The 27,777-nt window shown below is 54.3% G+C and overlaps 1 protein-coding gene, 1 non-coding gene and 1 pseudogene across 4 annotated transcripts; 2 read left to right on the forward strand and 1 right to left on the reverse strand.

Moving 5' to 3' along the window:
• Nucleotides 1-43: 43 nt before the first annotated feature.
• On the reverse strand, nucleotides 44-27,346 carry TKT (transketolase). 3 transcript variants are annotated; one of them, XM_061196991.1, is made up of 14 exons: nucleotides 27,125-27,346; nucleotides 17,452-17,569; nucleotides 16,509-16,622; nucleotides 15,611-15,708; nucleotides 11,199-11,390; nucleotides 9,157-9,275; nucleotides 7,490-7,683; nucleotides 6,594-6,758; nucleotides 5,283-5,439; nucleotides 3,351-3,481; nucleotides 2,660-2,743; nucleotides 2,459-2,552; nucleotides 1,034-1,156; nucleotides 44-333 (listed from the first exon to the last, which is right to left on the reverse strand). In XM_061196991.1, the coding sequence occupies exons 1-14, from the start codon at nucleotides 27,229-27,231 to the stop codon at nucleotides 158-160; spliced, it is 1,872 nt and encodes a 623-aa protein (XP_061052974.1). In that variant the 5' UTR covers nucleotides 27,232-27,346; the 3' UTR covers nucleotides 44-157. The 3 variants fall into 3 exon arrangements, with proteins under 3 accessions (XP_061052974.1, XP_061052975.1, XP_061052976.1); XM_061196992.1 differs by lacking the exon at nucleotides 27,125-27,346 and adding an exon at nucleotides 18,436-18,506; XM_061196993.1 differs by lacking the exons at nucleotides 15,611-15,708; nucleotides 16,509-16,622; nucleotides 17,452-17,569 and having other exon boundaries at nucleotides 27,125-27,343.
• LOC133094748 (dihydrofolate reductase-like) lies at nucleotides 3,647-4,041 on the forward strand (annotated as a pseudogene).
• TRNAK-CUU (transfer RNA lysine (anticodon CUU)) lies at nucleotides 14,002-14,074 on the forward strand. Its single transcript has one exon. It is a non-coding gene; the product is annotated as a tRNA-Lys (tRNA).
• Nucleotides 27,347-27,777: the final 431 nt, after the last annotated feature.

A 27,777-nucleotide genomic window follows, 5' to 3' on the forward strand; every position in this document is an offset into this window, starting at 1 on the left:
ACTGGCTGCATTCACATCAAAGAAAAAACATTTCAGGAGCCAATTCATTGTTCTCAAAACGTATATTTATGACTCCTCTCGGTACATCTTTGAGCACCTCTGCCAGGATCTCAGGAATGTGTAGAACTCACTCCCACGCTGTACCCCACGCCCCTCACTAGGCTTTGGTGACCAGGCCCCGCACGGCTTGCGCGATGGCGTCCCTGTCAATGCCGAACATCTTGAGCAGCTCTGCTGGTTTCCCGCTTCTTGGCACCTGGCTGACAGCCAGGCGAGTGACAGTGACGCCAGGCTCGCCCACTACTGCAGAGGCCACTGCCTCACCTATGCCACCTGAACAAAGGAAAGGAGGTGAGTCAGGTGATGCAGCCTCAGGTGAGCAGTGGGTGGGTCCCCAGAGCCCCTAGCTGCCCCCCCGGGCCCTGAACCAGTCTGAGTTTATTCCCTTTCCCAAGGATGGGGGGATGGCATATATGCCAACCACCCTGTCCCACGCCGGTAGCCAGAGCAGACATCACCAATCACAGTACTTATTTTTTTCATAAGCCCAAATATGGCCTCTGAATCATATTTAACACCATCCTCTGGGCAGCTGTCATCAACCGACATCTGCACTTGATCTCAGGGTCTAAGCCCGTCTATTCCCCTGGGGCCTGCCTTGGAGGAGAGAGTAGTGTGTATTTGTAGAGGATGGCTCTGTGAAAAACTCATAAAAGCCAGAAATTTGTGTCGCTTTCCCAGTTTGATTCTGCACAACAGCCTTAACTTTCAGGTACTTCAGGGACATGACCACTGTGTGCTCTTAGCACGGCTGGAACCCTCTCAGGCTTCCTGGGTCAGGCAGGGATTCAAGGAGCCATTCCAGCCATCGAGTTCAAGGGTCCCCAGGCCAAGCCTGAGGTCTCTTAAGAGGCCAAGTCCCAGCTGCTCTGGGTTTCCTGGGCCGCAGCTACCCTCCTGGGGCTGGGATAAAGGAGGATGTCCAGCCCTGTGCCCCCAGCCCTCCCAACCCGTGTGTCCCCGGCTCTGTCACCTTCACAGTAGTGGTCCTCCACGGTGACGATCCTGCCCTTGGTAGCACGGGCACTGTCGAGAATGAGCTTCTTGTCCAGGGGCTTGATGGTGAAAGGGTCCAACACGCGAATGTTGATCTTCTCTGTGAGGCGAGAAGAAGCGGGGCGGGCTGAGGGGAAGGAGCTGGGCGCCGTGGGTCTGCCCTCTGGGGGCCTTTGATGGGCACCCTGCGAGGGGGCCTGTCACACAGCTACCCACCCCCGATGGCTCAGCCACCGCCTCTGTTGAGCTGTGATGCCCGTGTCCTCCGCACCCACCCCTCCACCTTGGAGCTTCCCTGGCCTGACAGGAGCAGCAGGTCTCAGGCAAGAAGAGGAGCACCTCCTCTCTCCCCTCACGCACTGGGCTGCAGTATCTTGGCCTTTGGACCGACTGTCAGGGAAAGCCAGGGGGACGGCCGCCTCCAAGGCTCTGCCCTGAGGTAAAGTGAGGGCATTTGGGGTGGTGGGGAGGGGAGCTGTGGCTGCAGGCAGTACGGTGTCAGGTCAGGAGGATGGGTCAACCCTCCCCCTGGATCTCCAGCCCGTCTCGCTCCTGCTCTGGCCCTCCCCCCAGTTCCTTAGAGCTCTGTTCCTTATGCCTGGGCCTCTTCGACACCCTCTTTGCTTATCAGTTCCTACTCACATCTGAGATCGTTTTCTTTTTTTTTTTTAATTTATTTATTTTTGGCTGCATTGGGTCTTCGTTGCTGCGCGCGGGCTTTCTCTAGTTATGGTGGCTTGTCTTGTTGCAGAGCACGGGCTCTAGGCGCGTGGGCTTCAGTAGTTGTGGCATGTGGGCTCAGTAGTTGTGACTCCCAGGCTCTAGAGCACAGGCTCAGTAGTTGTGGAGCACGGGCTTAGCTGCTCCGCGGCATGTGGGATCTTCCTGCACCAGGGCTTGAACCATGTCCCCTGCACTTGCAGGTGGATTCTTAACCACTGTGCCACCAGGGAAGCCCTGAGGTCATTTTCCTAAGGACACCCATGTCCGCCCTCTCCTGGGTGCTCAGCACGGCTGAAATCTGTTGTGATTCTACTGCAGGGGAGGCTAATGCCTGTCTTCCCTACAGCTAACACTCGTGAGCTCGCAATGATAATAATAATGCCAGGTCACGTTTATTAAATCCTCAGGACAGCCCCATGGGGAAGGTGATAGTACCTCCATCATGGATGGGGAAACGAGGTACAATGATGCTGAATAACATACTTAATTAGAAGCCAGCTAAGTAGATTCAGGCTCCAGGGCCTCTGATCTGGCCACCATGCTGGGCACACAGGAAGTGCTCCAAGCCTGGCTTTTAGTAATACTCTCATCATTTAATTAGATGAGATTTTTCTTCACCCAAGACCGGGTCTGCAGTTAGCACCCCCATCTAAGACTTTGTGGGTCCCGCCCTCCTTACCTTTCTTTAGCAGGTCAGCAGCAGCCAAGGCCTCATGCAGGGTCACCCCAGCCCCGATCACAGTCACCTGGTCGTCCCTGCTCTTCAGGACCACCTGGGGGCAACATGGGGGCCAGTGAGGCTCAGGGACTGGTAGACTGGGGTGGGTCCTGACCTCAGGCTCGCTCTATGGGGTCTCACTGGGGCATAAACCACACTGACCTTGGCCTGTCCGATTTGGAAATCCTCATTGTTGTTGTAGATGATGGCATTTTCTGGGCGGCTGGTTCGGATGAAGCAGATGCCCTGGAATGAAACAGAATAACTGAGGATTTCAGGACGCAGGACTTCCAACCTTGAGGACTGGAGTCTTTCCTCTGCAGCACGTGCCTCTCCAAATATTCCTCCTGCGTGAGAGCCAGCCCCAAGCCCCAGATGGAAGATAACTTCTCCATCAGGTAGACTGGCCTCCAAGGACTGCATGCACCCCCTCCACCCCCCGCCCCAGAGTGCTGTGGCTCGCCCCCTGCCCTCAGAGGAACGAGAACCACGTGAGACATTCCAGTCAATGGCAGCGTGGCTCTTGTTCAGGACTCAGTTCATTCTGTCTTGGAGAATCCAACTCAGGAAGGGCAGACAGGCATCAACTGCTGGATTGGGAGGGGCTGTCAGGATGCTCAGTGGTGAAAGACAGCGGTGATCAATTAGCAATGTCTGCCACGCAGCAGGAAGGGTGGTGTGTATTTCATTTTTCCTGGTCTAACTCCTCCAAGCCACAACACCAGTGCAAGGTCAGGAGACACCACTCTGGGGCAGCAAATGACCAGCTCTGGGCCTGCATGCTGGCCTCCCTTCCTGTTCCTTTAGGGAAGCGCTAGCTGCCAGCTGAAGAAAGAACAGTCAAGTGACCCACCTTTCTATTGGCTGCTAATTCCACTGCCTTCTCCGTAGACACCCCATCGCTTGGGTAAAAGACGGTTGACATGGGGACAGACCGAAACATAGCCAGATCTTCCAGGGCCATCTGGGAGGGTCCATCTTCCCCTGGGGTGTGGGAAAGGATATGCTGAAGTAAGACCTCATGCGTGGAATGGAATCCTGGCCCCAAACCCTGTTTCAGAAGTCCGGGGACAGAATTTCGCGCCAAGCTGGCGGGCTATCCCCATGTTAGTGTGACGTGCTAGCTTGGAAGTGTTTTCTGCCACCGTCATGGTTCGTCTGCTAAACTGCATTGTCGCTGTGTCCCAGAACATGGGCATCGGCAAGAATGGGGACCTGCCCTGGCCACCGCTCAGGTAAACAGAATTTGGTGATTATGGGTGGGAAAACCTGGATCTCCATTCCAGAGAAGAATCGACCTTTAGAGGACAGAATTAATAATAGTTCTCAGTAGAGAACTCAAGGAACCTCCACAGGGAGCTCATTTTCTTGCTAAAAGTCTGGATGATGCCTTAAAACTTATTGAGCAACCAGAATTAACAAAGTGGACATGGTTTGGATAGTGGGAGGCAGTTCCGTTTATAGGATATCCAGGTGTTCCTTCTGATGTCCAGGAGGAGAAAGGCATTAAGTACAAATTTGAAGTATATAAAAAGAACAATTAATGTGAAAGTGATTTCTGATCTATTTCAAGCCTCCTCCTCCCCCCCCAAAAAAATTATGTTTTTTTTGTTGTGGAGACTTTTGTTGACTTTAGATCTATGGATAATTATTTCTAAGCAAAGTACTTTTATTCCCCATTAATCTTAACTACACTGTATCAGATACCATTTGTGAAACATTTCCTGCTGTAACTGCCTGAATGCCCATCAAGAGTCAAGAATAGGTGACCAGCACCTGCCTAGGGTAGAATATCTACCAAGACAGCCCAAAGTGGCAGAGTCCCCTGGTAGCATGAGTTGAAACCAGAGCCTGTAGAGTTAGGAGCTAGGCAGATGGGTCCAAAGGTCAGAAATGGATTATAAACAGAAGAGCTAGCATTCAGTTATTAAAATTAGATCAAAAGAGAGACTGTGAATTACTTTATATCACACTTTTGAAAAAAATTCTGTTCACTCAGACTAGGAGTCAGTAAGTTGAAAACTCCAGGATATTCCACAGAGATAGTAAAGAGGCAGGTACGAGACTACCTTTTCAGTGGTTAAAGGAGAAGGTCTGAGACCTTAGAAAACTTTGTTTCTGACCTTCAATCAGATTGCGTGGGATGTTACAACGATAGAACAAGAACTGGCTGCTCTTTACAAAAAATAACCTAATATCAAGCATAATGGCTAAAATTAAAAAGTCAAAGAGGTGAAAATTAAGAATGAATATTGCTAGAAACCAAAATTAGTAAGTTAGAAACTAAAGTTCACAGAATTAAAAAATGAAAATTAAAACATGTTTGTTTTACCCATCACGTTAGCAAAGATTTAGATGAAGTATCCAAAAAAAATAGCATTTTCTGCCTTATAAATTGGTACAACCTTTTTAGAGTGTAAGTTAGCAATATCAATTAAAATTCAAAGTATTCTGGGTTTGAACCCAGAACTTCCACTTCTAGAAATTAATCCTGAACAAAGAAATGGACCAAGAGTACTTGTTGCAACTTTCTTTTTCAAACTTGGAAGCAGCCCAAATGTTGACTAATATCTAACTAACCAATATGTCTATAAAATGTAAATCTGTAGCAGTTAAAAAGAATGAAGTACTGACAGAAAAATGCCAAAAATTGCTAAGTAAAAGAAGCAAATTGTGTATAATACTCAAAATGTTTAATAAATGTTTATGTGTGGGAAAAAGCAAAAAAAAAAAAAAAGAACTCCGGGGAGGTCACAGGCGTGAGCACGCGGCTGCAGCTCCTTACCGATGGACACGCCGCAGTGCGAGCCGCAGAGGTTGATGTTGCTCTCGGAGATGGCCGCCATGCGAATCTGGTCAAAGGCCCGCGTAAAGAAGGCTGCAAAGGTGCTGCAGAAGGGCACCGTCCTGTCACGTGTGGCACAGCCCACAGCGATGCTCACCTGGGGGCAGAGTGGGTGGTGTCAGCCCCGAGGAGGCAGAGGGTGGCCAGGGGGCCCAGGACCCCCAGGGCCCACCTCTTGGGATGTGAGGGTTCCGTCATCCTAGTAACTGTTAATTCTCCTCCTCCCATGCAAGTGATCCTGTGCGCCCACGGACTCCACAGTCTGTTTCCAAACTCCTTCAACTTGAAATAGTAATTTCACAAGTTCTCTTAAAATCACTGTCCTGGGGAACACTTTTCTAGCAACAAGCAAAGCCTTTCACAGAGCAGGCTCGTAAGCTTGGGCATGGATGGTCCATCCTTCCCAGGCCTCTGCAAGTCTCCTCCACCATCTCCCTGCCACCCCAAGGCCTCTGCAGAGACCAGCCCTCACAACCCCTCTGTATGCCCAGAGGCCCCAGGCCCCAAATCCTGGCCCAGAAGCACTGAGTGCAGGCACTGGTTCTAAACTGGCATCACCTCCACAGCTCTGAAACCCACCAGCCGACAGGAGCCCTCCTTCCCCAGCCACCACCCTCCCCGGACCCTCCAGCTGCCAAGGCTGGAAGCCAGAGACAACTTCAGGTTGAAGAAGAACTCTGGATGCAACAGAGTCAGGTGGTCTCCAGGGGGAGGAATCTCCCAGTTCCTAGAAGCCTGCAGGCCAGACTGGGCTCCTCGGCCAGGATATTTTGAAAAACAGGACAAAACACTGTTCCTTATTTAACAACCATAGATCCTGACAAGGAGCTGTTAACCCAACTGTGTGCATGGCAGGGGTCCACAAAGTTCTCTCATCTCTGTATTCCACAGGGTGGCAAGGGCCAAAGCCTTGTGCATAAAAGGGCCCAGCGGACTTTGGCTGCTAGTTCCAGCCTCCTGGCTGTGCCTGCCCTTCCACCTGGAGGGCCCTTTACCCCCAGAGAAAGCCCATCCACCACAATGCCTAGCCTGCGTGCAGCATCCCCTGCTCAGCTCCCCCGTGTGCACTCACCCAGCCCTTGGGTGTCGCAACACCCCTCCCCCACCAGTTACTTGAGGTCAAGGGTCAATGCTGGGTCCTAGCTGTTTCTAGGGCCTAGCAGGCACCTGGCAGTGCTAAACACGGCTGCTCAAGGGAACAGGAGGGGTTCAGCCCTGCCCCTGCACCCCTCAGACCCCAGCTGCACCCACCATGTTCTGCTCAGCAATGTAGCACTCGATGAAGCGGTCTGGGTGCTCCTTTTTGAAGAGTTCTGAGAAGGTGGAATTCTTGGTGTCCCCGTCCAGGGCGATGATGCGGTCGCTGGCGTGGCCCAGCTTGGCCAGGGCCTGCCCATAGGCCTTGCGGGTGGCTATCTGTAGGGAGGAGAGTGGGAAGGCTGAGCACCTCGGGGGGCATGTGGCCTGGAGCCCAGCTCAGCCTCTGGGCCATAGCTTCCACCAGGGAGGAAAAGGGTAAAAACAGGAAGCCCAGCAGCATATGGCCCTGTGGAAACTTCTGTAAGGTTGCCAATAAGAACTTAAAACGATGAATGTCTCGGGTGCAGCCTCTTGTCTCCAGCCCGGCTATGAACCATCTGAGCTGGAAAAGATGTTCTAACACCCCCATTTCCCCAGCCCTGTGACAGAGGCCTGTGAACTCGCCCCACTCTGCACGAGAATACACTGAGGGCCTGGGAGTCAGAAAGCCTGACTCAGGTGACACTGATGGGTCCACAAGGGGGACTGGCCCAGAGCCGGGCAGGCCTGCCCTTTGCCTTTGCCTGGCCAGAAGTGGGGGAGTCCTGAGCGCAGGCCAAGGCCATGATGGACCGGGGCTGGGGGGGACTCAGAAGCTGTCAGCTTTGATCCCAGTAGCTTGCTGTGTGACTATGGGCAAACCCTTGCCCTCTCTGAGGCTCTGCATGTAAATAATTCCAGAGCTGGCTGGCCCCATGAAAGAACTGGCAGGAGCAACATCTCAGGGTTCCTCCTGACCCCCAACTAATCTAATCTCTCTTCTCTTTCCCGGCCCCACCCCTGGGGAACCAGAGAACCGGTGCCATCCTAGCCCAACCGGTCCAGAAAAGTGAGGCCCAACTGGGTACCTTGTCCCCAACTTTGTAGCTGGGTGGGGTGGGCATTCGGATGTTGGTGATGTCCACTGAGGGGGTGTCCTCCTGCGGTGGTGTTGCCAGGATCTTCTTTTTGCTGTGGATCTGGTTGTAGATTTCCTGGATGATCTGATCAGCCATGTTTTTGGGGAGGGGCTTCCCATGCCAAGACTCCTTATCTTCTATCCCTATGGGTACAACGTAGGAGGGCAGAGGGACAGGTAGGGTGAAAGCTCCCAGAGGGCCAGGAAGCTGCTCGAGGGGGCCTAACCCTCCACACGTCAAGGGCAGGCCACCATGGGGGTCAGGGAAGGAGGACCATGGTGACCAGCACTCAACTGCAGGCCCCCGTTGAGTAGCGGCCCAGTCCCCCAGGAGCTCCCAGTGGGGAGGGGGCATGTGTGGTAGATGAATGTTGCTGGCATGCCACCCCATCCCATTCCCCTTGCATCACCTCCCCACCCCAAGCCTGCACAGCGTGGGGTCTGCTGTAGAAATCACACTCAATTTGTTGAATAGGCTGGGAGAGGAAGCTGAGGCCTAGGGCAGGGGGAGCACCGCCAAGGTCACCTATGCATCAGTGAGCAGCAGACGGGGCTCTGTAAGCCCCCAGGTGCATCCCCCGCCGTGGCATCTGGCCGTGTGGGGACCAGTGAGGCTTAATAACCCTCTCCTCTAAGGTCACCTCAGATGTCACCACAGCCTGGAGAAAGCCAAGGACTAACCCTCCCAAGCAGCCCCCAGGAGCTATGAGGTTTCCAGAGCCCACGTGGTGGTTAACACCTGAGGGGTCAGCATCAGCAGCACTGAGGCCATGACTGTATCCCAGAGTCCTCTCCCAGAAGGTTCCAGAGCTGTACACTACTTCCCAGATACCAGTGAATATCCTCATTTACCTCAAGTCCACACAGGCAGAGGGGGACGTGACCCCTGGTGGGCGGGGGGAGAGCCGGGCACGTGGCACAGTGAAGCCAGCCCAGAGCGGGCAGTTAGCTCTTTTAGTGCCAGACTCCCTGTATCCCTGGGCAAGTCCCTGGCCACTTCTAGCCCCATCTTCCCATCTTTACAATGGGCAAGGGCCATCCCAGCCCCAAGCAAGGGTCTGGAGCCCGGGCCTAGGTGCTAGGGAGGGACTTATGTCTGCATGGCTCTCAGGCCAGGCACAGGAACCATCTTCCAGACCCTCCTGGGCTGCCCACCCGCACAGGCCTCTGGAATCACTTTTCCATTGCATGAGGGGTACCCCGCTTGCCTCCTAGGGAAGAATCTAGGTCTCCCCAGGCTTTCCTGGGGCTCCCTGCATCAGCCCTTCGGCTCAGGGCAGACAGCTGGAGCTGTCAAGGTCGCTCTGCAGATGCCAGGCAGGGAGTGTCCTCTCTCCTTACCCACAGTCCTTTCCAAGTCCTCCCTCTCCTCCTGCCTACACATGACCCACAGTCGAGACCAGCCAAACCAGGGTCTAAATCCCAGCTCAGCCACACGGCCCAGCAAGTCTCCTGCTCCCCCTTCCCTGGACTGGGTGCACTCCGCTGAGGAAGCAAGGGGCTGGCTCAACCCCCGACGTGGGCTCTCAGAGGCACGCCTCCTAAACCCCCCCTCTTCAGTCAGCCACAGGGCCCAGTCCCGGGGTGGTGGGTGGAAGGAGACTCGAGCATACAGACCTGTGATGCCTCGACCCTTGAAGGTCTTGGCAATGATGGCCGTTGGCTGGTTCTTGACCTGCCCGAAGGCCTTGCACAGCTCCTCCACGCTGTGTCCATCTACGATGATGGCGTGCCAGCTGGGGACAAAAAGAAGGCGTAAGGGGAGAGGGCCCTGAGAAGGTCCTGGGGAAAGGCCCTGCCCTCGCTCCACTGCACGGCTGCGATCTGGAAAAGAGCTGGAGGAGTTGGGGCGCCTCAAACCTGCCGGTTTCCGATTTGGGTTTAATTTTCTCTTTTCACATTGTTTTACTTCCTCTTGTTTGCCTTTGAACAGATTTTCCTCCTCTCTCCTAAGTAATGCAAAGCCTAGTTCACTTATTGTCTTTCATTCCTGAGCTATTCATTTCCTACTGAAAGCTGCTTTTAGGACAATGCACTGGGTTTGGAATCTACTACTAGATTTTTGATGAATTTTTATTTAAGGGACACATCCGATCACTCCATAGATGCTGGACGTGGTGCCGGAAACTTGTATAAAATGAGCCATGTTGAGGAAGGAGCCTTTCTCTTTCAGGCAATCCCTTTTGGGACACTTTTTGGCAGATTAATAGTAACAGAAGTAGCAGCTCACACTTACTGAGTGCCCACTCTATGTAGGCACGGGGCTGAGCACATATTAACCCATTTAAACCTGTTGTTGGGCTTCCCTGGTGGCGCAGTGGTTAAGAATCCGCCTGCCAATGCAGGGGACACGGGTTCGCGCCCTGGTCCAGGAAGATCCCACGTGCCGCGGTGCAGCTAAGCCCATGTGCCACAACTGCTGAGCCTGCACTCTAGAGCCCGCGAGCCACAACTACTGAGCCTGTGCTCTAGAGCCTGCGAGCCACAACTACTGAAGCCTGCGTGCCTAGAGCCCATGCTCCCAACAAGAGAAGCCACCTTAATGAGAAGCCCACGCACCGCAACAGAGAGTAGCCCCTGCTTGATGCAACTAGAGAAAACCCATGCGCAGCAACAAACACCCAACGTAGCCAAACATAAATAAAATAAATAAATTTTAAAAAAAAATAATAAAAGGCAAATTATTAAAAACAAACAAACAAAAACCTGTTGTTGTCCCCATTTTGTAGACATGTAAACTGACACACTGAAGGTGGAGTAATCTGCCCAAGGCTGCAAAGCAAGTTAAGTGATGAAGCCAGGACTTAAGGAATCTGGCTTCGTAGCCACAAGGTTATGGACACAGACCCAAGGATGCTGCCGGGGTTATACTCCAAGTCCCCAGCCCGATGTGGCCTTGAGGAGGTCTGTCCCTGAGGCATGTTGTGGCTGTTTCTTCCCCTGTCCAACAGAGAATCTTTCTTCTCTTCATTTTCTCTCTATAAGGTCTCTCAGAGAAAACAGCCCTGTGTCTGCTGTGTGATCAGGTACTGCAACTCCAACTCGACTTTCCCTGGTCATCGGCTCATCTATGAAGGGTGGCCCTGGAGGCTCTGGACCCTCAGAGCCCAACTGCAGAACTTGTATTTGGGGTAGGGGAGGGACATCAAGGTGAGGCCCTCTCTGGCTGACACCCACCCAGATGGACCTCCCTGCTTTGTAACACGTGACTCTGAACTCACAACCATCCAAGGCTATGGGGGAAATCTGGAAACCCTATCTCCCGTTTCCCTATGAGAGGCCTGTTCCTCCTCCTGTCACAGGAGGTAACCAGTGGCCTGACGTACTGAGCGAGCCTGGTCCACACCGTGCACCTCCTGCCTCCTCACCCAAGAACAAGGTGAGGATGTGTGAGATCACACTATGTGGAAGCTCTGAGAGCCATCACACCACCCAACGTGCAAGTAAAGGAACTTGCTCAGAGCTGGGCCTCAGCCCACAAATCCATGGCACTGGCCAGGGCGGCCACTTTAAGTCCAAATGTCCTGTGAGTCAGACCCTGAAGGGAGACCTTCTTTTGATGGGGCTTAACCTCTGGCTTCAGCCCCTGCATCTGCAAAGCTTCTGGCACACAGGCCTCCTTTGCTATGAGGGTGCTCAGGCCACAGCCTCGTACGTACCCGAAGGCCTCGCAGCGCTTCTGGTAGACGTCCATCTGATGCTGCAGCGGGGTGGGGTCGCTCTGGCCCAGGCGGTTGATGTCAAGAATGGCAACGAGGTTGTCCAGCTTGTAGATGGCTGCAAAGGCCATGGCCTCCCACACGGAGCCCTCTGACAGCTCCCCGTCTCCCAGCATGCAGTAGACACGGTAGCTGCGGGGGTGCGGGGGTGGGGGGGTGGGTTAGAGACTGGCCCCCTTGCCTGGCCCACGTGCCCCTGGCCTTTCCCTCTGGGACGTGCAACAGCTGTGCCCACCCCAAGTCCACACCCAGTGAGGAAGGGGCTGTGAAGGAAGCTGTCAGGAGCTCCAGAAAGCAGTACCAGCTGCCAAGAAACAGAGCTCCAGACAGCAGTCTGGAGTTGTTAGGGCGTGAAGAAAATGGTGAGGCTCACAGGGGCTAACTACTCACGCTGGTGGGAGGGCCTGGAGCCGCCCGCTGCCGGGGTGCACCCACTTCTCTCCGCCCCACCGTGAACCAAGACTGCTGCGGGAGCCCTGGGACTCGCTAAGTGGGCCAGAGGGACAGAGGACCTTTCTGCTCAGAGGAGCTGGGCCAGGGAGGCCATCTGTGATGCACCCTAGAGGGAGGCTTCAGGTGAAAATGAGCACTCACGAGGGGGCCTGAAGGCCGGGATCACGGTGTGGGCAGGTGCCTCAAAGGATGGGCTCCTCCCAAACTTCTGGGGCTGGTTCTTACCCAAGACTAGAGCTGGGCCTAGGCTTTCTCCACCCCAGGGGCCATCTCCTGCCCTCAACACAGGCAGCCATGACTGTTCCAAAGGCAGTGTGACACGGTAAAAAGAGCAATGAAGTTGGGATAAATTACCCAGAAACAGAACCTTCTCTGGCCGGGGAGGGTGGAGCCAAGGGGTGCGGCTGGAGGCAGGGAGACCAGTTCAGGGACCTTGACCCCAACCCCCAACCCCCCAACTCTGCTTAGCACTGAGTAACACTCTCAAAGAAGGTAAGTGCAGTTGTTATTCCCAAAAAAACACACAGACAAGGAAACAGGCTCAAAGGTCAAGGCACTTGCCTGAAGATCATGCAGTCGGGGAGCAGCTGAGCGAGGATTCAAACACAGGCCCGACTGCCCAGCCCAGACTGTCCACTCCTTGCTGACTAGGATCGCACACGGGGGAGGAGCAGCAGGATGCAGGGACCCCCTTTCCCCTGCCCAGCGTCCAGATGTGTGACCCCAGGGAGGGAGGCTGGTGCCTGGATGGCTCGGAGGGACACAGCCGCCCTGTTGCTGAGTGGGTCGGGCCTCCAGGCCTCCTTGCTGCAGGGCCAAGGCAGGGGGAGCTGAAGAGAGGTGGGGACGGCTGTGGTGCTGTCAGCATGACTCAGCACCCCTGCAGGCCTCCAGGTCAGGGAGGGCTCCTGCATCCTCCCCTTGCCATGCCAGGCCCGTACCTTCCCTTCTGCGGCCTCTAGCAGGCCAGGCCACTGGTTCCCCCACAAGGAGCAGAAGGTCCCACTCACAGAGGCTTATCTGAAGCTGGGTCTTACAGGCTGCAAGGGGGGCCCGAAGACACTGCAGGGGTGGGGTCTGGCACAGCAGCTCCCAAAAATGACCAGCCTGATGGGGCTAAGCCAGAGAAGCCTGTAGGGAACTCGACTTCCCCAAAAAGGGATTCTAGGGAAGCAGACTGGCTGCCTTCCCAACCCCACACCCACTTCCAAGGAAGCTGAACTGGGGCCAAGAGTGGAGTTCCAGCATAGCCTCAGACTCAAGTCAGGAGGGCGGCGTGGGGAGACACTGGGGGTGCTTGTGAACAGGAAAGGGGGCCCTGCAGAAGCCAGGGCTAACCCTGAGGCTGCATATTTCCTGAAGCTGTTAGATTCAGGGTAGGGCTACAAATGCCCACAGTCCTGAACTACCATGAAGAGAAGAGACCCTAACGAGAGGGCCAACATTTGCTGCAGGAGTTGGGAAACCACCTCAAATATCCAACAACAGATGACGGTCTAAACGTGTTACAGCATCCCCATAAAACAGAACAGTATCCAGTCATTAAAACTAGCTCTTGGACTTCCCTGGTGGCACAGTGGTTAAGAATCCGCCTGCCAATGCAGGAGACACGGGTTCCAGCCCTGGTCCAGGAAGATCCCACATGCCGCGGAGCAACTAAGCCCGTGCGCCACAACTATTGAGCCTGTGCGCCACAACTACTGAGCCCACGTGCCACAATTACTGAAGCCCACGCACCTAGAGCGCGTGCTCCGCAACAAGAGAAGCCACCGCAATGAGAAGCCCACGCACCGCAACAAAGAGTAGCTCCCGCTCGCCGCAACTAGAGAAAAGCCCACGCACAGCAATGAAGACCCAACACAGCCAAAAATAAATAAATTAATTTAAAAAAAAACAACACTAGCTCTTGACAGTTAGGGTGTGAGAAAGTGTTCAGATTTTTCTAAAAAGAATTAGGTAAAGTTGTATAAATACTAGGATTATAAATCCATTAAGTTCCTTCTCACAATAACATGGAGGAAATAGGATACATTGTTAAGTGAGACTGATATGGGGCAGGGTGGTTAACAATAAGGAAGATGTTTGTTTCTTCTTTTTTTTTTTTGGCCACACCTCGCGGTATTCATTCCCTGACCAGAGATTGAACCCATGCCCCCTGCAGTAGAAGCGCAGTCTTAACCACTGGACCGCCAGGGAAGTCCCTCGTTTCTTTTTAATGCATTCCTGTATTTTAGATTAGTATGTATTTTATAATCCAAAAAAAAATTTATTTAAAAGAGAAATGGGGAATTCCCTGGCGGTCCAGTGGTTAGGACTCAGTGCTCTTACTGCTGGGGCCCCAGGTTCGATCCCTGGTTGGGGAACTAAGATCCCATAAGCCATGTAGTGCAACCAAAAAAAAAAAACAAACAAAAGAGAAATGGAAGAGAGCCAATTGGATGTGTGCTCCCTGGTTGATGGCTGGACAGCCCTGACTGGAGGCTGGATCCAGGAACTCGGGCAGCTGGCGCAGCCTGATAATTCCCTTAACCCCTCAGCCTTAGCCAACCCTGGCCACTGAGAACCCAGCTAAACGTTTTCTCCCTACACTGGCTTTTCCCATTATGTTAGGGTCAGGAAACGACCCTTCACGAGGAATTATTTCAAGCAACTGTAGAGAATAATTAACTCACAGCTCTGGTTCTGTGCCAAATAAAATACTCTTAAACACACATCCCATTCTTTGTGACTTTCTTCACTGCATGGTGAATCACTTCTGGGTGTAGCTGAGCCTGGCCCCAGAGCCCAGCCCGGGAGGCTATGCCGTCAGGTAACACTGGCCTGAGTCTGGAAGGCCTCACAGCCCCAGCCCACCTCCTGGAGAGCTGTCTCAGGAGCTTCCCCTGCACACAGTAGGTGCTCACTGGGGCGGAGCATCCAGTCAGGCTCCCTGTAGCCACCTGCCACCTGCAGGCCAGACTCCCTTGGCCTCTCCTCTGGGAAGCTTCCCACCCACAGGGCTCCCCGAGCCTGCTGTGCTTCCCTCAGGCCCCTCAGAGCAGCCTGGGGACCCTGAATGTGGACTCCAGATGCACACCCTGGGTTCACATCCTGCCTCCACCATAAGGCAAACATCTTACCTCAGTTTCCCCACCTGTGAGAGGGGCAGCTGTACGTACCTTATCCCCTTATCAAGGTGAATCCCTATAAAGCACAGAGGACAGGGCCCTAAACGGTAAAGGAATGAAGAAACCACTTTGACAGCCTGCAGCCAACACTCCTCCCCTCGGCAACAGAGACCTGTCTGCAGGCCACGGTGGACGGCCTTGTAGCTGAAACCTGCCTCGAGGGGGCTCTCTCCCAAACTGCCTGATGCTGGAGCAGCAAACCTCTGTGACCAGGCTGCTCACCCTCCACAGGCCACTCTCTCCAGGGTTCATCTCTTCCCTGGCTGACACGTGGGGGTCAGGGAGGCCCAGAAACACCCCCGGAACACCCCATTTTCTCCTTTCCCGAGGTAAAGGCGAGTGGCTCGGGCCTGGGTTCTCGGCACCTAGTCAGGCATTGAGAGGTGGGCCCACCTAAGACTTCCAGGGTCCAGGTGCCAGGCTTGGGGGCAGCACGGACTCATGAGCCAAAGCGCTCTGGCCAAAGAGCACGTGGCCCTGGATGCAAGCCTGGCCCTACCGGTCACGATCCAGGGACTCTGGGCAGGTCCCTTCACTCCTTTGAGCCTATTTCCTCATCTGAAAAGGGGGCTGGTCCTGGTACCAGCCTCACGCCACACATGCACGGTTAGTTACTCAGTTCCTACTCCGCCCTGGGCAGGCAAGGAGGTGCTTGGGGGCAGCGAGTAAAGCTGGGCCACCAGGACCCCTCCCAAAACCATCGTGGGTAGGGGTGGGGAGTGGGAGTGTCACCTGGCTTTGTCGAAGTACTTGCCGGTGTAGGCCATCCCGCAAGCGGCCCCAAGGCCTTGGCCCAGGGAGCCCGTGGCCACGTCGGTGAAAGCTTGCTTCTGTCATGACAGAGGGCTACAGTTACCACAGGCAATGTTTCCCAGAAGTGCCTCCCAGGATTCTAGCCCTGTGACCTTGCGAGCCTCGAAGCCACACCCCACCCATACCCAGGGTGCAGGCAGGTCTGCAGAAGGCAGAGTGTGACTTCTCATTATTCCCCTACAGCAGTAATTGTGGGTGTGGTTCAAATACCAGCTCGGCCCATGGGGAGCTGGGTGACCTCAGGCCACGGACTGAATCTCTTTGGGCCTCAGTTCCCTCATCTGTAAACAGAGCCCATATTATTCACCTCACACAGTGGCTGGGAGAATTCATAACAAAACTGAATTATTTGGCCCTAGTGGGTGCCCAGATGGGGCGTCACCGTTTCCATGGTAACCCCATGAACTCCAAATGTTTGCAGCGCCCCGAGGAGCACACCGGGCCCCTTCCGTGGGTGTCACCAGCATCCTGCTGCAACCCCCTTAGAGAATCCCTGGTGAACCTCTTCTCCCAAGCTGTGTCTAAGTGGCCAGGGAGGCCCAGCAGGGAAGGGAAGCCGGTGTTTGGTGCCTGGGGAGAGGCCCTTCCGCAGTTGACCCAGAGTGCCCTGGGCTAGGGCCTTAAAGGTCTCACGCTTCAGCACAAGCTTGGGGTAAACAGCGTGCCCCCAAATACCTGCTTCTTCCTCACTTTAATGCCCTCTCTGCCCTCCAACACCCTCGGCTCCTCAGTGGGTGCCCTGCCCCCTTCCCGCATGCCTTGAGAAACAGGAAGTGGAAGCAGAGGCCTGGAGAGGCTCCCAGTGGGGTGCACTTACCGGGACAGGGTGCCCGTCCAAGTCAGAGCTGATCTTCCTCAGGTTCAGCAGCTCTGCCTCGGGCAGGAAGCCGGCTTCAGCCCAGACGGCATACAGGATGGGCGCTGCGTGGCCCTGCAGGGGATGGACGGTGGGGGGATAGGCCAGATGAGGCGCTGTTCCCGCCACGCCCCAAAACCCGGGACCTGGCCGAACCGAACCTGCCGGCCTGGGTATCCCTTTCAGGAAAGGAAGCAAGTGAAGGCTACCTCCCCTCCTGTCATCCCTCTCCAGCCCAAGGTTCCCACAGCCAAGGCCGAGCAGGCCCTAGGACAGGTGCAGGGGGAGCGCAGCTGTGAGGCCCGAGGCCAAAACCCCAGCAGGCAGCCGGCCGCCCTAATCCCTGGGTTCTGGCATGTGAGCGGACTTGGACAGACTTCTAAGCTCTCATGCCTACCCCGAGAGACCAGAGGCCATGGAGCCAGGCCTGGGTACAGGTGGATTTCAGGGGTTCATGGCATAGTTTGTGGCTATGGTTCTCAAGCGGGGCGGCGGGGGCAGGTGGTCAGTGCCGGTCAGTGCGCCCCATCCCAAACCCTACTGCAGGGCATCACCACTCTTGAGGGAGCGAGCGTGGCCTGGGTACTGGCACAGCAGAGACGCGTGCAGAAAGCCACAAAGCTATACCCCAGACCTGGACTCCAGTCCTGCCTGTCAACACCACACATGGGTGGAACACCCAGATCATTTCCATTATCCCCTACTAATTCGGTTGTTTATTCCTTAGCTTGGGGTTAAGTTTACCAGCTGGGTCAGCACAGAGCAAGACACCGAGGGAGGGGCCGGGCGGAGCAGGTGGAGAAGAGTGGTGAGGGGCTGGGTTCACACCAGGGAGGTAGGTCCCCTTCTCACCATTTCAGGGCCCACCCAGCCCCAGGTGAAGGACAGAGGGCTGGCCTCCTACCTTGGAGAGCACAAAGCGGTCGTTGTGAGGGTTCCGGGGATCCATGGCCTTGTAGCGCATGGTGTGGAAGAAGAGGACAGCCATGATCTCGGCGGCGCTGCAGCATGACGTGGGGTGGCTGTGGCCCAGGAGAGAGACGGACGCATGCATCACAGCCCTGAACCCCTGATCTACAGGGCTTATCCCACGCCCACAGACAGGGACCTGGGGGTGCAGGTCCCAAGGAGTCACGGGCTTGGCTTGTCAGAGACACGTGCTCCTCCCTCCTGGGAGGGTTACATGGGGTCTCAAGGAGGCACTGCTGGCAGCATGGGGGTTGCACCCTCCCAGGGGCCAACAGTCTGGACCCTCAGAGTCACGGTAATTGAAGAATTCTGGGGCTGGACTACAGTAAGAAAGGAGGAGGGGTCCAGGAGACTGCGCTGGCCCCGCTATGAACAGTTAGCTAAGTCCCAGTGGGACTGCACAGGACTCTGCCCACTTGTCAGGGCAACTTGGCCTCCCAGGCCCCCAGGGGTGCTGGGCCTCCTACGGCCCTGGGCAGGGGCTAACGGACGAAGGCTCCCAGCAGCCTCCACCTACAGGATTGGTAGTCTGAAAGCTGGGCCTTCGGGCTCTCCAAGAGTATCACTGGGCTACTCGGCAGGCCTTTAATGGGCATTCTGAGGGCTGGTAGAGCCACCAGAAACCATGTTTTTGCACAGAATTTAAAAGGCAAAGCAATCTCTTATCTTCTACAAAGGCTACAATCCTGGAAAACATAAAAATTCCTTCTGCCTGAGACAGGGCTGGGCTGGGGCTGACAGCAGCAAGCGCCTGCCCTTCCAGGCCTGGAGCAGTGGGGTCAACGGGTCTCCCTCTGTTAGGCTCTTGTTTTATTTGTTGCACAGTTATTTGAATGGCTACTGGGCAAAGGACTTAACCAGAGAAAGTACAAGGATTTTGTCTTAGAGATGTGACTTATTCAGGTTTCTTAGGACTCACTTGATGGATTCAGCCCCAGCCCCCAGGAGTGGAGACTGGGGTTCCCGGCAGGACATGCTGTGATTCTGAAGCCCTGCGGTCCGGTCCGCAGTTTGATTACAATGTCAGCCTCAGGGCACGTGCCGCCCAGCCGCTCCCTCCATGCAGCTCAGCCCAGCCTTCTGCCGCTGCTCTGAGGCCCTTCACACTAAACATGCCCACTGCCAAACTCAAGGGCACATGCACCACCTGGAGTTCACGTGGGCCTCCCTCCTCCCTGCCAGCCGGCTCCCGCCACGGGTTAGGGGTGAGTCACTCCCAGAGCAGACACATTAGTAGAGAAATCCGGAACTGTCCATGCTGGTTTAGTACCCACATCCCCAGCACACAATCGTCTTATACTTAACCATTTCTACGAACTCCTGGTCATGGGGAAAGACACTAGACCTGAAAGAGGGAGGTGAGGAAATGTGAACGAGAAACCTTTCCCTGCCTGGCAGGAACCCAACTCCCGTGTCCCTAGCGCAAAATTCAGCTGGGGGACACCCAAGTCGACACCAGCCAGGCTGACCTCCTGCCCTTCCCCTCCTAGGGCAGCCTCATCCCTGAGGAACCCTCTTTCAAAAGTCATGACCCTGTTAGGAGAACAGTGGGGGAAGGATGTGGGTTGAGAGCAGGCCAAACTGCTCCAAGAGAAAGAAGGCAGACACGGACAGGAGCTGGGCCTGCCCTGCCCCCCTGGCGGTTCCCGGGAAGGGGCTTCAGGGAGAAAGGGCTGTGACACAAGCACTTTCTGCACACGATGGAAGTGTGCCTGACCCAGGCAACGCTGACGTGGTGGGAGGGAGGTCACCCATGAGAGACACCAGAAGTTGAAAAGTAGTGGATTTTAACCCTTCCTTGCGAGACCCATGGAGGTTGAGCCTATATTTCCTCCAAAGCCTGCATCCCGGACACACTACTGGCCCTACCTTCATACCTGCCAAATAAAAACATACAGAATAAGGGATCCTTGGGGGCCAGGTGTCTGCTCCACCCCACCCCAGAGCTTTCAGGGAACTCCCTCTGAGAGGTGTCCCAGGGTGGGGATATGGGCCACTCAGGCTGTGACTTTAGCACATGCTTCACCTCCCCGAGGCTCAGCTTCCTCACTTGTAAATGGGGTGCTGTGTGGGGATGGCAGGGGGTCCCTAAGACAATGAACTCAAAGTGCCCAGGTTACCATCAGCCACCACCATCTGCTGGAAGACCAGATGCCACACTTCTCAGTGCCTCCAACTCCTCATCTGCAGGCTGGGACCGCGACCCTCTGCGGACCACGGGGCAGGCAGGAGGGAAGAAATGAGCTGAGGATTGAGATGGGGCTCTGCAAACCATAAACTGCTGAACACACGGGAGACAGTTACTTTTAGGTGCAAGTTACTAGAGGAACTTCAGTGTACAGAGTCTGTGGTCTGAGGGCCTGAGATTCTCCTGTAACCCCAGCCTGCCCTGGGGGGACAACTGTGGGCGGGGGCCCACCCCAAGGTGCTGTACAGGACAAATCCATGAATGTAAACTGGCAAGAGGCAGGGAGGGGTGTGGGCAAGGTGGGAGGCTGCAGGGAATTTTATCCACTATGCAACTCTTTGTGATGCATGGGGGTTATAAGTTTGTTCCAAAACCTGTCCACTTACTCCTAATTAGTTCAATCTATGAAGGCAGTGCTGAGGCCTTAGAGCTGGGCCTAGGTAAGTCTCCCAAAGGCCCCCCACCTCTGGGAGGACATTCCTCCAGATGTCTCCACCACCACCCTTCCCTTCAGCATTCACTCTGCTTGCTCACAGGTTTCCCTGCAGAAAAAGTGCAGAGAAGATCCCTCACCCCCTGGCTGGGCTCCTCTCCATTATCAACAGATAATGCTGCCAGCTGCTGGAAGATGGCCCTTCTCCCACCCTACACATGTCATACACATGCCTCAAGGCCTCAGAAAATGAACCAGGGAGGTGAGCACTACAACAGCCTCTCCAATGCTTAAAAATACAAAGAAAAATAATCTGTTATGAAGAAGAAATAAGTACCCGAAGGAAAAAGTAAGAAATATGAGTTAAAAACCAACAGTTAAGGTCCAACCTAAAAAGTTAAAAAATACAGTGAGCTCAAAGACAGTAGAAAGATAAAAAATGGAAATTTATGAAATAGGAAGCAAATGTACAATTTTTAAAAATCGAAGTCAAGAGTTAGCTCTTCAAAAAAGAAAAAAAAGGGACTTCTCTGGTGGCGCAGTGGTTAAGAATCTGCCTGCCAATGCAGGGGACACGGGTTCGAGCAGATCCCACATGCCACAGAGCAGCTAAGCCCGCGCACCACAACTGCTGAGCCTGCGCTCAAGAGCCCGTGAGCCACAACTACTGAGCCCGTGAGCCCCAGAGCCTGTGCTCCGCAACAAGAGAAGCCACCGCAATGAGAAGCCCGTGCACCACAACGAAGAGTAGCCCCCGCTCGCCGCAACAAGAGAAAGCCCGCGCACAGCAACGAAGACCCAACGCAGCCATAAAGAAATAAAGAGGATATTTAATGACAATATATTCCTATAATGGAATACTATGCAGCAACCTCAACAAGATCTCACAAATACGACACGTGAACAAAGCACACTGCTGACAGGTCTCTACAGCAGGGAAGACCATACTGTTTATGAATTTATACAAATGTTATAAGACTATAAGGAAAACAATAAAATGCAAAACTCAGTGTATAGTTCTTTCTAGGGGAAACCCTCCTTCTCTGAGGAGGGAGAGACACCCAGCAGGTTCTAAAGCACTATTAACGTCCTAGTTCTTAAGCCTGGAGGTAGGTACACCCACGTTCGTTATTTATAACATGTACATCACTTATATTCTTTTTTAGGTATATATTAAAAAAAAAATACTCCAGGGACTTCCCTGGTGGCATTCTTAACTAGTGGTTAAGAATCCGCCTGCCAGTGCCGGGGGCACGGGTTCGATCCCTGGTCTGGGAAGATCCCACATACCGCGGAGCGACTAAGCCCGTGTGCCACAACTACTGAGCCTGTGCTCTGGAGCCTTCGAGCCACAGCTACTGAAGCCCGCGCGCCTAGCCCGTTCTCTGCAACGAGAAGCCACCACAATGAGAAGCCCACGCACCACAACAAAGAGTAGCCCCCGCTCACCGCAACTAGAGAAAGCCCGCGCGCAGCAATGAAGACCCAACGCAGCCAAAAATAAATAAATAAAATAAATAAATTTATATATTAAAAAAAAACATTAAAAAAGAAAATACTCAGGCAAGAGAATCTCAGGACGTCAGGACAGAAGCCATCCTTGTTCCTCCTGTTCCTAGAACCACCTGGGCTGACTCCTGCCTGGAAAAACTGCCTCCACACCTCAGACTGTGAAGAAACAGAGCTATGCCCCACACCACTCCCTCCGAGAAGCCCTCCCTGACCACATTATCTAAAATACCTTCTTCAAGACTTCCCTGGCGGTCCACCGGTTAAGACTCCACGCTTCCATTGCAGTGGGCTTGCGTTCAATCCTTGGTTGGGGAACTCAGATCCCGCATACCGCGTTAAAAAAAAAACAAACAAAAAACCTTTTTCCCCTCACTCATACTTGCCGCCAACCGACATTATATGTGGCTATTTGTTGCCTGTCTATCCTAGGTGCAACTCCAGCTCCAGGAGGGCAGGGAGTTTGAGTCTTTTCACTGTAGTAGCCTCGGGCCTGAAGAGCATCTGGAACAAAGAGTGCACAAATAAATGATGTATCCTGGCTCCAAGACTCTAGGGATGTGACCTCTCTGAGCCTCAGCTTCCTCAATGTAAAATGGAGACAGTAGCAGAATCTGACTGAATGAGGTAGTATTTGTGTGTAAAGAGCTTAACACGGTGCATAGGAAAACGGCAATTGCTCAGTAAATATCAGCTCTAAAAATACCAGATATGAAGTCGAACCTCCTTCTCATTTTGAGGATGGGACCACTAAGGTCCACAGAAGGGGGAAGTACCTTGCCCAAGGTCACACAGCCTACCATCAGAAGAGCTAGGAGAAAAGCAAAATGCTAAGAGAAAGTGAAGAATGGATAAACAAAATGTAGTATATCCAAACAATGGACTATTCAGCAATAAAAGGAAATGAAGTACTAATTCATGCTACAACATAATGACCTTCCAAATATTGTGCTAAGTGAAAAAAGCCAGACCCCCAAAGACCTCATTCTGTAGGATTCCATTTATATGAAATATCCAGAAGAGTTAAAATGGGAAGTGGTAAATTCACTAAAACTTATTGTAAATCACTGTCAATATACTAAATTTACTAAAAGCCACTGGACCATACACTAAGAATGTTATGATATGAAAATTATACCTCTCTAGAGCTATAAAAGGATGATTTTTAAAAGGAAGAAGGTGCTCAGAGCCCAGTAGAGGAAGTACTTGAGCAGCCACACTCCCTTACCCAGTTGTGCAGCCCTCAGAGATTACAGCCAGGCCATGGGTGAGACTGACTTCTGAACAAGAAGGCCAAACAGTGCAGGCCCCCGCCAGCTAGACCCACATGCTGGGGCAATCGCCAGCTCCCACCAGCCCACCCCATGGAGTGGACTTCACCTCACTGTTCAGGGCAGGAGCACAGAGTCTGCCTAAGGACCCAGCGTCCAGGGCTGGTAGCTGTAGTCTGTGGCAATAAAGGAGTTCCTGATTTTGTGAGACTGGGCTCTAGTGACAACAGGCCTCTGCCTAAAGAGGCAAAGTCAAGGGGAGTCAGAGCTGGTGGTCCAGGGGCCACAGTGTGATCAGCTCATGGGAAGACAGGAGAACACCTCAGACCCTAGCCAGGTGGCTGCACCAGGTTCCCAGCTTCAGGAAGCACTGCCCATCAGCCCCGCTGAGTTCAGAGGCAAAGAACAGAGTCATTGCAGGACAGCCGGGTGTCCTCACACAGAGTTGGGAAATGCTGCTGCTGGGGTAATCTCAACGGGCTTGCTCTTGCCTCAGTCAGGGCCAAGCTGGGGTGAAGACAGCCCGAATGGAGAAGCAGGCCCAGGCAGCAGTTTTCTGCCCAGAGAGGCTGGGCCAACAGGGGCCCTCTGAGCACTCAAAGCCTCTCTAAGCACCAGAGCTGGGTAGCAGGGAGGGATGTACTTCCAGCCACTTCAAGGTCACGTGGACCCCCAGGACATGAAACCCACAACAGGAGGTGGCAGGACCCCAGAGCTTGCTCCTTCTGGTCCCCCAGCCCCACCCCAGAGAAACCCAGTTCAAAAACAACCTATCTGCGAACTTCTCTTTTAGAGATGGGGAAACTGAGGCCCTGGGATGGGAACGGTCTTTCTGACAAGGGCACAGCCAGTCGGAACACAGTCAGGGTTAGATTCGTCTCCCTGTGCCCACCAGCCAGGCCTGGCCAGACCTTATGTTCCTGAGTATCCACCCCAACACTGTGGGTCAGAGCCCCGGGACTTCTAAGCACAGCCTGCGCCTCCAGAGCCGGGCCTGACTCTGATGGCGTCCTCAGATGACACTCAGCATTGTTTGGATAACGCCAGTCTAGCCCGCTTGCTGAGAACTAAGAAATCTCCACCATGAGCCTCAGCAGTAAGGGCCCCTCTGACAAGGCCATCAAGTCTCATCTTTTAAAGCCTGGATGAGCTGGACCCTTGCCACGGCTGCCACAGCTCCCCCAGCACGCGGAGGGAGGGGCAGGTGACCTGGAGAAGCTGTGGGTGCTGCCACAAGGAGCCCTCTGTGCGGGCTCTGTCCCTCAGCTCCCTGGACACAGAGGCCAGTGTCCTCACTTCCCGGGCCTGGTGAGGTCCACTGTCACTTGGTCAGTGATGGCACAGGAAGGGGAAAGCTACCAAGATATCAGGACTTCACCGAATCCTGAATACCACGGCCTGGTCCTCACCGATCCAATGTCAGTCCAGCCTCCGCAGTGACCATGAAAAGACTTTGGCCAAAGTGCTGTTTCACCACCGGGGGTGTATGCTCCCCCAGAAAGGAGACAACCTGACAGGATGGTCACTTTGGCCATGACTGCACAGAGCCAGGGCCTCAAAGCTGAGCCTTCACTTGATGGACCGCACCCATTGCTGTGAGGGAATAGTCGGCCTCAAAACATACATCCGGAGACCTGTTCAAGTCTTCCTTTACTGGTTTTTTTGTGTGTGTGTGCACACAGAGCTCTTGGCACATGCCTTTCAAAATCTCTTGTGACAGAGGTAGTAATAGTAATGTTACTTCCTTCTGAAAAGTTAAGTTTTTTCTAAGTACTTCTTTTTTTTTTTTTTTTGGCCTTGCGGCATGTTTTTTTCTAAGTATTTCTTTCCTGCATTTTTTACACATGCTTAAAACGAACAGGAATCACTGTATCTTGCACTTTTTCTTTTTGTAAATGGACACTTTGAGTTCAGTGAGTTCCTCCCTAAGGCATTACAACAGTAAACCTGGGTGTAACTTAGTTGCCAAATCCAGTATCTTTTCCCCATAGAAATCAGAGTTTAACTATCTAACAAAGACCCAGGAGACTCATTGGACACCCTCTCCCTTTGGGAGCCCCCCTCCCCCAGTTGTAAATGTTATTTCATTTCTCTCCAAGTGCCTTCAAACTGACTGAGATCCCCTATCACTGTGCCTTATCTTCCCCTTTCTAGTTTCTCTCCATTTTCTGGCCTGGTGCTGCCTGCCTGACCAAGAACTCTTCCTGGTTAACGTGAGCCCCTCACTGGACAGCATGGAACGGCTACCAATGACCAGCTTGGGCAAGTCACTTACACACTAGCCTCACTTTCCTCATCTATAAAATGTGATATGACAGCATCTGTCTCATAGGACTATTCTCAGAATCCATAAGATAATATTAGCAATAAAGGATGCTCTGTGTCACACCAGGGATACTTATTGACCACTCAGGAACCCTGTAATTGTCTACAGGTTTTATCTAGACCTGTAAGATGCTCAGAAGTGTAACACTATTTTGTGTCCCTCCAGCTAGACCGCCAGGAATCTGGCTAGAGAGCTCCTAGCATACAGCAGGGCTCAACAAGGTTCTGCAGGGCAAATGATCCCCTGAAGTGGTCAAGGGAAGGGGATCCAGTCGTACTCACCAAGCAATATAGGTGTGCAGACCTACTGTGTGCCAGGCGGGGGAGAGGGCACCAAGAGTAAGCCAGATCCCTGCCTGGCCAAGGGATACCCCGCATGATCGGGTATCAGTGTATCTCCACTGATATAAACCCAGTGGAGATAAAGGGTCCAAAGAGCGCATGGTGGGTGGGGTGGAAGAGGTGGGATGGGAGGGCAATGGCCTCCCAGGAGAGGTCTAATCCTTTCTGAGAAATGGGTGTCTTAAAGGCACACAGGGTGAGTGGCTACCTACCCTGCTGGTCAACAGGTTTACTCATTAAAAGCATATCCTGTATGAAATCAGCCAGAAGCTAGAATCTTGTCTTTGTTCTAAAGAGAAGACTTGGCTGGGAAGGTTCCTGGAAACCATCCCCCACCCAGACTTCAAAATCATTTCATGAACCCATCACATGCTGTCTGGGCAGCCTCATGCCCCACTCCAAAGGGCTGGAATCCTCGAAACTACTCAGTGTGTAGGTGCTACTATTGTTCCCATTTTACAGAGGGGGAAACAGGCTCTGAAGTGACTCACGAGCTGACCCTCTCAACTACCCCACCTGATGCCTCCAGCTGCACAGTGGCCAGTTATCATTACTGTCCCTTGCAACTGGCCATCTTCAGAAAAGGCTCCTTGGGATGGGCAACAGCCTTTCTCCATCTTCTGAGCCATTGGGGCTGGCGAGAAAGAACGTTGGGGGATGGGCCTCTGACTTGAGGAAAGTGCACCTGGAGGCTGGCCCTGCATGTTCACCCCAGGGCCCTGGGGCTTGGTTCTTGGTTCTCTTAACCTTCCAAGTCTCCCCTCCTCCACCCCATCCCCTCCTCCTGCCCCCACCCCAGAGGAGCTCTTTAGACCATCCCTTCACAAGGGATGCCAGGGTTCTGCATCCACGTGGCCACCTTCCTCCTCACTCCTACTCCCCTGGAGTCTCAGCACCCCTGCTCTAGAGCCAAGGGTGGCAGGAATGTGACTCTGAACAGGAATGTGAGGTGGAGAAGGGGACGGGTAGTTTGAGGTAGGGACAAGGCCGGGGCCCCAGGCTCCTCTGCAAGATGAGGGGTTAAAACAGGCGCTCTCGAGTTGGGCAGCACGGGTTCAAATTCCAGCTCTCGCCGCGTGTGACCTCGGGCAACTGACAAATTCGGAGCTTCAGTTTCCTCACGTGTGGGTGCAACGTTACCAGTTACCAGGGTGGAAAGCGTCCAGGGGCCGCGCGTGCCGAGGGCACGGTACAGGGCTTGTCTCTCGGCGAGTGGGCACTGATGGTGGCCTTCCCGGCACGGCCGGCGAGGGGCCTCCGCAATGCGGAGCCGCGTCCCCTGCGCCTTAGAGCAGCGGGGAATGAGGGGCCGAGCCGGCCTGAAGCCTGCTGGGAGCCGGGCCCCAGCCGGCGGAAGCCGGGCCGAGCGCAGGCGCGGCGGAAGGCTCCTCCGGCGCTGACCTGCGAGGCGCGCGCTCCGCCATCTGACCGCGCTCCCGGCCGCCTCCCTCGTGGTGGCACGGTGCAGCGCGACATGGAGCCGGCGTGCCCGCGGCCCCGGGGCCCTCGCCCTGCGCCCCCGCCCTGCGCCCCCACTCACCCCGAGCCGGCCGCCGTGGTGGCCTGGATGGAACTGATGCGCAGTCGGTTGGCCGTGTCCTTCAGGGCCTGCAGCTTCTGCTGGTCTGGCTTATGGTAGGCCTCCATGGCGCGGCCGGGCGAACGGGCGGGTGGGGAGGCCGAGGACGCGGAGACGCAGGGCAGCGTAGCTGCAGGCAACTGCTAAGGCCGGACGCCGCGCGGGGGCGCGTTAAGAGTCCCGGGAGCCGCCCGCGGGGGCGGGGCGCCGGCATCACCCCAGGTTGCCCCGCCCCGCCCCACCCCCGGACTCGCGGAGGCAGCCCCGCCCCAGCCCTCCGGCGCTGATGGGAAACCGAGGCGGTTGGGAGCCTGGGAGACTCCGGACCCGCCCCGATGCTGTCCACCCGCCTAACCTCTCCGTCTCTCTTTACGTCCTCCGAAATCTGCGGGGCAGCTGCGGGCTGCCAGGCTCCTGTGAGTCAGGCTGCACTGCCATGCTGGGATTAACCACCGACACAAATAATGTGATAATAACTCCAGGTTCTAGGCCCGGCTCAGGGTTCTCCTGTTGACTCGCATCTTCACTGCAGACCGCTCTCCTTCCTCCACAAAGCCCTGGAGTGAAACTGAGAGGGGAGGCTTCATTGATTATCCTTTAGTAAAAATGAGCAA

This window comes from Eubalaena glacialis, chromosome 7 (assembly GCF_028564815.1).
Source record: "Eubalaena glacialis isolate mEubGla1 chromosome 7, mEubGla1.1.hap2.+ XY, whole genome shotgun sequence".
Classification (NCBI taxonomy): Eukaryota; Metazoa; Chordata; class Mammalia; order Artiodactyla; family Balaenidae; genus Eubalaena; species Eubalaena glacialis.

Coding starts and splice junctions, on each gene's coding strand:
- TKT (XM_061196991.1), bottom strand. CDS start 27,231: ATGGAGGCCTACCATAAGCCAGACCAGCAGAAGCTGCAGGCCCTGAAG. Junction 16,623..17,451: donor ACCGCTTTGTGCTCTCCAAG/GTAGGAGGCCAG, acceptor CATCCCCTGCAG/GGCCACGCAGCGCCCATCCT. Junction 6,759..7,489: donor GCTACAAAGTTGGGGACAAG/GTACCCAGTTGG, acceptor TCCTCCCTACAG/ATAGCCACCCGCAAGGCCTA.